This window comes from Lethenteron reissneri, chromosome 44, assembly GCF_015708825.2.
Source record: "Lethenteron reissneri isolate LAM-NWPU_2019-01 chromosome 44, ASM1570882v1, whole genome shotgun sequence".
Classification (NCBI taxonomy): Eukaryota; Metazoa; Chordata; class Hyperoartia; order Petromyzontiformes; family Petromyzontidae; genus Lethenteron; species Lethenteron reissneri.
The window spans coordinates 6015862-6028198 of NC_083822.1; the positions used below are offsets into that span (position 1 = coordinate 6015862).

Sequence of the window (12337 nt, forward strand, 5' to 3'; positions counted from 1 at the left end):
TTATTTTCCTAGCTCACCTCACGACCCCTTAATCCCCCCCTTATAACCGCCACCGTTACTTTTTACTCCTCATATTCTCATATGGCTTTCACTCATTCCGCATTCATTCAATCCATTCATCATCGTTTACTATCATCAATTTCGCTTTCACCGAATTGACGCAAAGCAAATTTGTCCATTTATTCCTCTCATCTATTTCATTCACCTCATCTCCACCATTACATTCATATGTAAAATTGTGATTTTTTTTGTGAAGTGTCTTAATTAAGGCGCTATATGAATTCCTTGAAGATATCTCATACTGCAGAACGATTTTGCTCCATGGCCATTCTCGAATCCATGGAGGTCTGCGATTAAACAGGAGGAATTGTAGAGATCGTCTGTCACGTGCTGACAACAGGCTCCTAACATGCTGCTCATATATTGGAGTACAACACAGGCTATGATATAGCACTCGTAACTCCGAGTAAATGGGAGAGGTATGACATCGGGTATTCATACATTTACAAGAAATCTTACGAGCCGTCAGAACCACTGTTAAGTTGGTGCTCTCTAAATGTTTTGTGGACCTTCGTATGTCCGTTTTCTCTGTTTATTAATGTGTGTGTGTCAATATTTATCTTCTGTTCAGCTGAATCCTGTGAGAGGAGACGCTGCTTAAGGGAACTGGAGATGAATGATGTTTTTTAATCCTCAATCACCTCTCGATACCCCAGCCCCATCCCCACCACTCCCTTTCCTCCGTCCACTTTTCTGGCGAGTGGCACCGTGTGTGTGCCAGTCGTCACATAGGCGATTATAAGCTGCCTTGCACAAGCAATTGAACAGTTGGTCATTGCGTTTTTGCTCTTGTTAGCAAGCACAGGCTCCTACATCAATGCAGATCCCGATGGGTATTTTACAAATGTGGAACATCTATATATATAGACTACAGATAGCATATGCAACGTCTGTCCATGTGGCTCACAGATGAATATTTTTTCTAATCAATGGCATGCAACTATACCATTCTCTACCGCAAGACAACAAAGTAAGCAGCGATAGCTTTTGAGAAATGTCAATTAAAAGTTATCCATATAACAAGTAAGTGCTTCACAAAAACATGTGGACAGTTTAATGTTGAAAAACAAGTGGTTTTGTTCTGCTTAATCTTACAAATCTGGCAAGGTAGACACTTGACCTCCAAGGCCATTTCTTATAGTGTCTGCCCCTTGGTCAACGACCTCTGGGTGCCACTGCAATGCCTGTCTTGTTAACCTGTCACCTTTTGGAGAAAGGGAATAACCTGGGGGTTCAATAAAAAAATATTTTTTGAGATCTGGTTCAGGAGCATAGAGTAGATATTTTCCACCACTGAGCTACACGGCCACCAATCTCTACCATTCCTTCCTGATCCCCGTACTTTGACCCCACCTACTGAGCCTTCCACCATGCCGCTGCCTTGCCTTGCAGGCGTCTGGTACGGCTGCCTTGTCAGGAAAAGGGTGGTTTTGCTGGAGGGATGTAAGCGAAACGCCCCTGACTTCGGTGGGTTAGAAGGCGGGGAGGAGGCGGGGGGCATGGGAGTGCTGGTGGTGTTGTGTGCAGGGTTTGGCTGATGCGAAAGATCCCTCCCTCTTCCCTCCCCCTTCCCTCCCCCTCACCCAATGACGTTCCCTCCTACAGTTTTCCATCCTGTTGTCATTATTGTTGCTGTCCTTGTGTTTTTTTCTTCCCTGGCCATTCCTGGAGCATGATTTTCTGCATGAATTTGAAGTGCAATCTTTGTTTTGTTGGTCTTTGTGAACAATTGTGAAACTCTGTGATGCTGCTCCCCACACAGACTCTCACTGACCCACACCCTAACACACATGTGCAGTCATATGGCTGTGTTTGTAGGTGTGTATGGGCCAGTCTGAGGTGGTGGTGTGGAATTTACAGTGGCAGAGTAGCAACCCAGGTTCAATTCTCGCCCTAATTATAAAAAAACAGAGGCACTTGGTCTCTGAGCCTGGCCCTGGCTTTGGCCACTGACCACTGGGGAGACGAATGTGGCTGGGCATGTGTGGTACTTGCTCCACTGCTGTTACGTGAGCCTTTCTGGTTTTAATAGGTGGCAACAAACATTGCCCAGAGCCTATGAGGTGAAAAGAGGAATCTTTCTTAGGGAAGAGGGGAGCATAGTTAGGATGTTGTGGGCATCTGTGGTTCCACATAAATTGCAGTTCTATGGAAAATTTCACATCGTTTGTAGACGGACCATTTCACATAATGCAATGATATTTTTGAACCTTTGTGTATTTTTACAGAAAACTTAGTTGGCTGTCCCATAGGAACTATATATTTTTTTACAATTTTACTATATGGTTCGCATCAGAGGATAATACAGCAATATACCTCATTGTACTGTACTGCTATGTCCCCACATCTATGTTATCTGCCTTCAACAACCTGCACTGACCAGCATGGAGAAATATGGCCAAATTAGCCCTACGACCAAAATCTAGATCTAGATTGAAAACTAATTTCCTGCGAACTGCTTTTTGTGTTTAGTTTGTGGTCCTTTCCCTGCACCTCCAATTAGCACAGTTGGCTATGTACGCTATGAAAGAAGTTCAACATACATACATAGTGTGGGGAGGCCTCATCCACAAAGGAATTGACAATAGGGCTCTATATACTATATATATAATTGCACCAGCTTTGGAGGCACACATTAGTCATCCTATAATCTTGAGGTGGGGTTTGAGGATCATGAAATGGTGTCACCTGCTTGACATCCAACCACCCATCCGAGCTCTATTCTGTCTACATTCTGCTTAATTTACAAGATCTGACAAGATTGCGCACATTCTGAATGATTTGGTCACGTACAAATACACCACAGTAATTATATCAATAACTGTGGTCGTAAATTTGACACAGATAAGAGGATGTATGGGCTTATAGGTTTCACTCACCAGGTTTTATTTTTTGTCATCCTGGGGTACATGAATCAGTAATTTAACATCTCTAGCTCGGGATTTATTTTTTATCATACACGGTTATCGATTTTTTTTATGTCTACGATTGTAAAATTAAAAAGGTTCCAATAGTTCGAATAGCAGGCAATGATACACAATATGGGAGGTTTCACTGCACTTCCTCAGCGCATTTGTCGCATGTTGCAGAGGTTCGTGGTTCGAGCCCAGAGGCCGCCCTAGTTAACACTGCGGCTGTTTGAAAGAAGAACACGCGTTGCTTGATTCACTTAACAGTAAACATTAAAGAGATTTTACATCGTTATTCACGAAAGAATGGCCATGTGTGCTTGCGTTCTGATCCAAATTTGAAAATAATTAACCACAAATTAAATGAATTTGGTAAAGCCACGTAGCAACATTGCACCTATTGTAAATCCACTGCAGACTATAATTGTCGGTGAAACACAGCGCCTTCATTGTAACCTTGCGCTATAATAATTGCGCCAACATCAAATTGACTAATGATTTGATTTATGGTCACCGATTACACTTGTCTCGGCCTTCCTCACCATCTGACTTGCACCGTGAGCATGAGGCTTTTGTCTCTACCTCATGGAAGGTTTTATTGAGTGTATGCACCAGCCCTCATGAAGGCATTGTGAATTATTTTTTTCGTTGTCTTTTGAGATCTATCCAAATCTTCAAGCCCCGTGCACCCTACTCTCCCACTCGCAATGCAAGCAGTGACTCGCTGCCCGTGTTGCTGGTCTAGTTATTCGATGTTAATCTGGAAAAAGAAGATGTTACGTGATGTCTATACTCTTTGACAGAGCCTGCCAGTTGCCAGGATATCAACTTCCCTATTGTGATTCCAAAGGCTCTTTCGGAAACTCGTAGAGAATAGGTAGAATGAGTAGCCTGAAAACAAACTGTAAGGTCACAGTAAGTCGAAGAAGCTAACCAGGGTGTGCTTGAATCGGCCAGTTACAAACCAATCAGACAAACCTTGGAGTGGTTGCCACCTGCCATTGTTAACAAACCAGCCATTCATTCTCTCCCATTATTAACACAACCATCCACTGAATCCATGTCTACGTGTAAATAAACCAGCTACCGCTTTGACAGCAAAGAAAACTACCGGAGATATTTTCCTTCTCATTATTAGCTGTGGCGTTCCCGATTGTGATGACTCATTTGTCTGCACAATGTGTTGGAGGCTAAACCCACAGCAGCCCAAGCTAGCGCCAGCGCCTCGTCATAGGTCGGATGGTTCCTGCTGACGCTGCGTGTGCGTTCGTTTCGCCGGTGGCGGGGCATCCAGGCTGGCGCTTTGGCATGAGGAACGGGCGCTCGGGGCTCTTCCCTGCTGAGTATGTGACACCGGCCGCTCCACCGGAATACGAGCATCTGTCTGACCGGCCTACAGGCGCGCTTAGTGCTGCCGGGAGCAACGTGGCCGATCTCGACCGTGGAACTGAGGTCTGGACACTCACAAGTTCACACACACACACCATCTCGGCAGAGAACTATGGTGCTAAGTTGGGTGGTAAGGTAAAGGTCCAGCCCTGCAATAATTTGCTCAAGCCACTGTTGGTGGAAGGGCTTCCACTAGATAGATATCTATAGAGCTCCTCTATATGGTATGTTGGCCTACTCTTCCAGGCTGCCTAGACGTGTTGGAAGTGGTAGCAGTACCCACACTTTATCCCCACCTAGGCCCCATCATATTGTCATGCAGGTGGGTGTGTTAATTATAAAACGGCTCCATCTCTGCATGGTCCACTAACCCATCTGCACGTTTCTGGATTACTGGCGTGCGCCTAAATTCTGCGCACTAATTAGTGATCGGTATTAATGAATACTGCGTATATTTTCACAGTGGAACTGTGTGGCTCTCAGATGTGTTTTGGGTTATCCGAGTTTTATCATGCCACTATATATTTGTTGGGTGGGACAAATTGACGTGACGAGCACGGAGAGTTCTCTGTTCGACTAACTGATGCCGGCAAATACTTAACGCTCAGAGAATGAATTGATAAACAAATGGTATTTTTTTTTATGTGCACAGACATCGTCAGTGGCCAGCGAGTACACGGACAGCCTGGATGACTGCATGAGCATTGCCTCGGAAGACGGAGGCTACACGATGCTCGATTTCGCCAAGAAGTTCTTCCGAGAGGCACAGGCAAACCAGTAAGTGCGTCGCCCAGTCTCGATGACCACTAGCCTTGTAGGGCTGGATTGGCTTCCGTGGGTGTGGGTTAATCCCACCTCCAAAACACAGTCTCATGGCACCGTGGCTGCATGTGCACACAAGGCGCAGCTAGTGCCAAACCACATTTTCACATTGCATTCACTGCATTTGCAATTTTATGCACACGTGCATGAGCAGAAGTAAGTGCAGTTCCTGCAACAATGGACCTTTGAGTTGAGACCACTACTACCATGGTCACTGTTCCTGTGAATGTCATTCGTTGATTCCTCCATCCATGTTGAGGACCTGGTCTACCAGACAGACTCTTTTGTCTCATCCACACTGTTTTAGCAGATCAAGTTCTTCTAAACTTTTTTCCAAGTTTTTTTTTCGCAACCGTGCTTTGTTCAACAAACATATTAACGCTTATCTATTCCTTCTTCATTAGTCCTGTATTTTATTGGACACCTGCGTTTTGGATATTTGGGGCCTGTGATTAGCAACTGTGCTAAATAAAACCAAGAGAGTACAGTCATTAACGTTGCGAATTTGATTTGTAAGAAAGTACTGAATTATCTTTTCGTGTGTTTTTTTACTGCATTACTTGACATTTGCAGATGAACAAAAAGTAATTTAATCATATTCTCAAACACAACAACATTGTCTGTGTCATCTGGTTTAGACTTAACATCTTCCTTGGACAACATAGCCATTCATTTTTTTGGTTATGATTATATTGTGTTATGAATTATATAATTTTCATTAAACTAGGACCCATATTCTTAGGTTTTTTCGGTAAAGTCACGTAGGTAAAAACATCAAAATTAATGAAAATAAAATAAAATAAAACAAAAAATCACGACGTTTCGGAGGCAACACATCGTGATTTTGAAACGTCGTGATTTTTTGTTTTATTTTATTTTCATTAATTTTGATGTTTTTACCTACGTGACTTTACCGAAAAAACCTAAGAATATGAATCCTTGCAGTCACGAAAGCTTCAAATCTAGAATTAGGACCCATATATTAACATCACGGACATTTGTTCAAGCAAGCCTGACTCTGCGGAGGCACTGTATGTCGAAATTGGTCCAGAGTTTTCCTGTATTGAACCAATGCTGCTGAAATTACCAGAAGGCCATTTTGTTGACAGGAAGTGTAAAAAAGAATGGTCTTGTCATATGTAGAGACAGATATATGGAGGAGATATATTGTCTGATTATTCTTTTTCTTGTTTTATCCTTGAATGTGCATGTCAGAGCTTGATCAGCCATGCTAATTGGTTCGATGTGGCATTGATTGACAATGCAGTTCTATTGATTTACACTTATTTTTGTCATACACAAACTCTTAAAAAATACATGCCACATTGTGATTCGCTCACAGAAATGGAGGGCGCGGAAAACTGCGGAAAGAAAAGGCTCCCACGGATCCCTCCGAGATGGTCAAGTACACCAAGGTAAGGTGACCATCATCGATTCACAAGGTGCCCTCCAATCAAACAACTCCAAATCGAGATGCCTTCAGCAGGTTTTACTAATTTGATCAAAGTCACTATTTAAAAGTAGAAGCAGTTTGAAATGCACGTATTTATTAACATATCATATTGTGGTCGTAAAAAAGTAGGATTGGTTAAAACTCACATTACCTTACAAACCCCAGCAGAAAGTGTCCACAGTATATTAACAGCAGCTGGGTTTAGCCACCAAATGAATGTTAAAAAGTGGCGATCATTGGTTTGCCCTCCCTACAAACTGCATCGCCTCCACAATGAGGCACGCTGGAGGCTTCTTAAACAAGGTCATGCCTTCTCTGGCCGACAACCGTCCCCATCAACTGGAAACAAATCTGTGAAAATCAGGCCAGGATCTCGTGCGAATGACCAGACCACATCCATGAATTGGCTCCAAGGCACCAATGTTGGACACGTACGTGGGAAGATTCCCCATAATGAGAATCCATTGCCAATCCTAGCAACTTGGCATCTTCATTTTCACCCATCCCAGCATGGGGCTCAACCATATTTAGGCTTCTCTTGAGGTCGGACTGCATGGTGATGGGTCCATTGGCTTTATTAACGTATCAGAATGACTGTGTTGTGCATAAGGAGTCAACGTTATATAAAGCTGGTGATGTTTTGTTATTGCGTTCGGTTCAAGACAAGTTGCAACTGCAGGAAAGAAGCTGGCTTTGAGCACAGTCATATTCATGTGAATGTTAGTATAGGGTCATAGTGATCTTTGTCTTCTATCTGTGTCCAGTCTCCCATCCAGGAGTCTCTGATTCACTCACAAGACCCCAAGTTCAACAAGCTGGCTGTGGAGGCCTTCCTTGGTAGGTGAACTTCCTACCACATACTTGTAGTTCAGTTTAGACTTTCAACTTTCGTGACTGCAGGAATTCATATTGTTGGTTATTTCTGTAAAGTCACGTAAATAAAAAAATAAAATGATAATAAAATTAAAATAATAAGATAAAATTATGATTAATAAAAATAAAAAATATATAAAAGCAAAAACCCACGACGTTTCGATCGCAACACAAGCGGTCTTCATCAGGCAGAGAGAAAAGAGGGGGCAAGCCTTCAAATGTAGCTGCTTATAAGGGTTCCAAAGGGAGTGGGCGCGGGAAAGGGATGCGCAATGATTGCTGAGTTTAAAACCGTCGTCTCGGATGAAATTGGAAAGATGTCATCAACCACTTTGGGTCATGACTTCAATTTGTGTTTCCTTGTCAACCTCTACCGTCAGCTGTGTGGATGGGTGTAGCGAGGTGCAATTCCCCCCCACTCGCATCTCTACCCCCCCCCCCCCATCTCTGCCCCACCCCCTCTCTCTCCCCCTGTCTCTGCCCCATTCCTCCCCTCCCATTGTCTGACTAGCTGCCCTGCCCACGCTGTTTGCGCTGCACAAGCTCACCTACACCCAACTCCCCCTTTGTGTTGCTCCTGCAGCTCGTGTTGCTTGCGCAGCTCTTCCCCCCCCCCACCCACTCACTTTAAAACCCTTATAAGCAGCTACATTTGGAGGCATGGCCCCTCTTTTCTCTCCGCCTGATGAAGACCGCTTGTGTTGCGATCGAAACGTCGTGGGTTTTTTGCTTTTATTATTTTCTATTTATTATTTTTATAATATTTTTATTTTATCTTTTATTTTTATTTTCTTTTAATTTTAGATTTTTTTTTTCAATTTTCGATTTACGTGACTTCACCGAAAGACGCAATAATTTGTAGTTTAGTCACAGACGTTTATTTAAAATTTAGAAAAATTATCCATTTTGTAGTGGAGATCTGGATAACTGTGCATATGCACGTAATGACATACAGAGCACACACACAAGTTGTTGGAACATTTTTTTCTTTCCCTGTGGATATTGTGGAATGGGTTTGGCCTAAATTTACAATTATAAAATGATGAATAAGACTTACAAGATGAGGAAACCCCCATGTTCCATATGGCCAACTCATGTTTATGGTGCCAAACTGTGGTAATGATAAATGTGTGTCTGTGTCTCATTCTCCACTCATCTCCACCCCAGCTGTGATGAAGTTCATGGGTGACTACCCACTGAAGGGCCAGGGGGAGGTGGACAGCGTCTTCTCCCTACTCAAGGTGAGATGCATGACGCAGATGAGCTTGGCGTTTTCACAGCATCCAGTGAGAAAAGTGCCACATGGTGATAGCAGCTCTCTTGGCAAGAACCAAATTGACAATGATTTATACAAATGTATTTAGTGAATGAAACAAGATGGTTTTAAGGTGTTGGACTTGCCATGGGTTTCTGGTCTTCATTATCCTTTCCAAGTGCTGTGATCATTCCTCTTGGTTGTGGAAGTATTGTTTTGTTAAACTTAACCCTTTTCATATTCTTGGTTCTTTCGGTAAAGTCACGTAGAAGGGAAATAATAAAATAATGAAGAATATTTTTATATTGTTTTATTATTTCCCTTCTACGTGACTTTACCGATAAATAATATTATTTTATTATTTCCCTTCTACGTGACTTTCCCGAAAGAACCAAGAATATGAATCCCTGCAGTCACGAAAGCTTTAATTTGAAATTTAACCATTTTCATTTGAGGCCATCAGGAGCAGGTTAGTTTTTTAATAAAGTGGGATTTATGGTCACCATATCCTCCACCATTTTGGTAAATTTCTTTCATCCCAATCTACCTTAGTTGTATTTTAACACTTATCTACAGTCTTACATACAGTCAGCCAATGTCTTTCAAGCATTTACTCTTTCAAACATTATCAATCCTGTAACTGTGGTATCAATTCCATATTCCTATGTGAGGGAGCAGTTTGTCTCAGGCAAAAATATTTGAAATCTTCTGAGTGATGCATCTTAATAAGTGGTTTGTACTTTACCCATTTCGTGATAATGAACTGAATTAAATGTGATGTGTATTTGAACGTATGCTCTTGTGATTGCAAGCACAATGTTCATAATTGTCCTGAAACTATGTCACACAAATGTACATGAATTGTATGGTTGGTCACTAGAAAATTCGCTTGAACTTCGGACCTGACCAAGCTAGCCAGTGTTTTTGAGGACAGCTGGTATAAAAAAACACCTATGTACAGTTTTAGCAGTGTGTGACCTCATATGTGTTTGCCTTTTCATAAGCCGAAGCCATTGTGATCTCACAAAATCTACAGGCCGTAGCTGTCTTGTTTGAGGCTCAAATTAGGGCCTGGTCTGGTGATATCAAGCCCTGTGCTGTGCCGTATGTTTCCAGTTCAGTGAGAATCAGCCGGAGATGCGCGATGAGATTTACTGCCACATCGTGAAGCAGATCACCAGCAACAAGAGTCCCAAGCCGTACGTGACACCATAACATGACTACATTATCATCTTTAATCGAAGAATAAAAGCCAAATATTTCTACCACAATGCAACGTTTTGTATAAAGGCATCTGTGTCTAACTGCTTGAACCATGTTTGGTGATTTCTCTCTTACCTTGCACCATTGTATTGTCAAAATAAGCAGAAAGTTCAACTTACGGTCCTGGTGTATAAGTTACATTATCCTGGCATGTCTGATTTAAGCATATTTTACAATGCACCTGATAGCAGGATCCGCTAAAAATGTAATGTTTCTGTTTACACTGAAAATTGTTCCGTTTAAATATATCCATGTTTGGGAGATTAAAATGCATTGCCCTACAAGCTTCACCAAAGGCCATGAACACAATGTAAAGTGTCTGCGACGACATCCCGAAATGGCTTACGGAATGTTACCTGTAGTATTTACCGGGACGGCTGCCAGTCTCGAACTGTGTTACCTCTGAAACAAGCCCCAAGTGTTCAACCCGCTTGGCCACGTCGCCACCCACCGGAGCACCTTCCATGCTGACATATCAGAGGTCGCAAACGGGTTTTGATTCCTTACCCGTACCCGTACCCGGCCGCACCAGGGTCGCAAATGGGTACCCGTACCCGTACCCGGCCGGGTACGGGTACCCTACCCTAAATGAGTGACAAACGGTTACTCACCAGTGACTCACGGCCTACCCGTACCTGTACCCGGCCGCATCAGGGTCGCAAACGGCTACCCGTACCCGGCCGGGTACGGGTAGCCGGGTATCGGGTAGGGTACGGATATCGGGTACCCGGTTGCGACCTCTGTGACATATTCGTATCGGTTTTAACATTGCTTCGCTCTTCCCCTCTGGGTCGTGTGCAGGGACAGCTGCCATCGTGGCTGGAGGCTGCTGTACATTGTGACGGCGTACAGCAAGTGCTCCGACAACCTGAAGCCGTACTTGCTGCGTTACCTCCGCGAGGTGGCCAACGACAGCAAGGCCAGCTTCCAGGGTGAATGCAGGGAGAGGAGCAAACCGGCTCGGTCACTTAACTTTAACAATCATTATCGCCGTTAATGTGTACATGGTTGTCTTCGCCAGTAAGTGCAGTCTAATGATACTATTATCTTGCTTACAATGAAAAGGGCATTCTTCTGTAACTTTCTTCCTTATATTTGTGGTGACAGGCCAGTTGACCTGCGTACTATCAATTGGCGTTTGTACTTTAAATTATTATAACATTTGGACTTTTGTCATCATTGACGAATTTGGTTTTATATGGATACAATAAATGTATTCCTGCTAAAACCATCATTGCAAGCATCACAATGAAATCATCATCAACCATTTATACATTATTGTCAGCAACATCACATTGTACAATCTACAATTGGAGGAAGCTTTCCATGTGTTGATATCACTGCCTCCAGCTATGTCCATGTTATTAGCTGATTAAGTATTCTATATTTAACCAGAAAATAGCCCATTGAAAACATGATCTCTTTTTCATGGAAGACTTAGATAACCATAAAGAAGTGACTATTCAAAATGTAGTCAATGGTAGTTTTACAATAATGGGTATATTGGTTAATATTGGGTCGCAGAAAAATAATCTGGTGCCTCATGAGCCATGCTAAGTTGGCTTGGCACGTTCCCAGTACAGCTCTGTTTTACAGTGGAAAACCAGGTATGCATGTTGCCTTTAGAGTGGTGGCTTCCCCTCCGACCTGGCCTCACGTGCGCACCGTGTATGCATTGCTGCTGTCTCGGCAGGGATGGCGCGAGTGTGCGAGCAGCACCTTCGGCGCACGCTGCAGATGGGCGGGCGAACTCACCTGCCGTCCAGCATGGAGCTCAAGGCCTTGGTGGTAACGATCAGACACCCTTGCACACACAGGAAGAAGGGTGTGCGGCGTGCGAGTGAGTGAGTGAGTGAATGATTGAGTAGGGGAGCAAACCGCTCACTTGCACAGCTGATGCAAGAAATCGCGTAGCTATCAATTGTGCAGGGCATGCAACTGCACTGTCGCGCACAGCTTGGAGGAGCCCAAGACACTGGGCTATGATGATGAGGGGGGGGGGATTTGACAGGGGGCCCCATTTCATGTCATTCTTGCATCAGGTCTCATGCCAAACATGCTACGCCACTGAACTGAATAAACTGGTTGTGTTAGGTATACCTTTGAAGAATATCAGGCAATGAATGGTCTTTCATGTGACTTCTTTGGCATGCCACGATATGATGTACAACTATTATGTCAAAAGGCGAGATGCAGATTAAGAAAAAAAACACGTATTTCTGTGCCTTAATGGTTATGATTAATGAAAGAGCATGCAAACTGGGCTTGCCATATGGATCAGAGATCAGAGCACTGAGTTGACAGCTGGGATCT

The 12337-nt window shown here is 43.3% G+C and overlaps 1 protein-coding gene across 1 annotated transcript in view; it reads left to right on the forward strand.

Annotated features, from left to right (window-relative positions):
* MYO15A (myosin XVA) overlaps positions 1-12337 on the forward strand; it is a 137297-nt gene that overhangs the window by 105372 nt on the left and 19588 nt on the right. Inside the window, exons 51-58 of the mRNA XM_061569710.1 lie at positions 4264-4421; positions 5011-5135; positions 6523-6595; positions 7398-7470; positions 8674-8747; positions 9878-9960; positions 10826-10956; positions 11718-11812. Coding sequence (XP_061425694.1) covers positions 4264-4421; positions 5011-5135; positions 6523-6595; positions 7398-7470; positions 8674-8747; positions 9878-9960; positions 10826-10956; positions 11718-11812 — 812 coding nt within the window. The remainder of the gene's footprint in view (positions 1-4263; positions 4422-5010; positions 5136-6522; positions 6596-7397; positions 7471-8673; positions 8748-9877; positions 9961-10825; positions 10957-11717; positions 11813-12337) is intronic.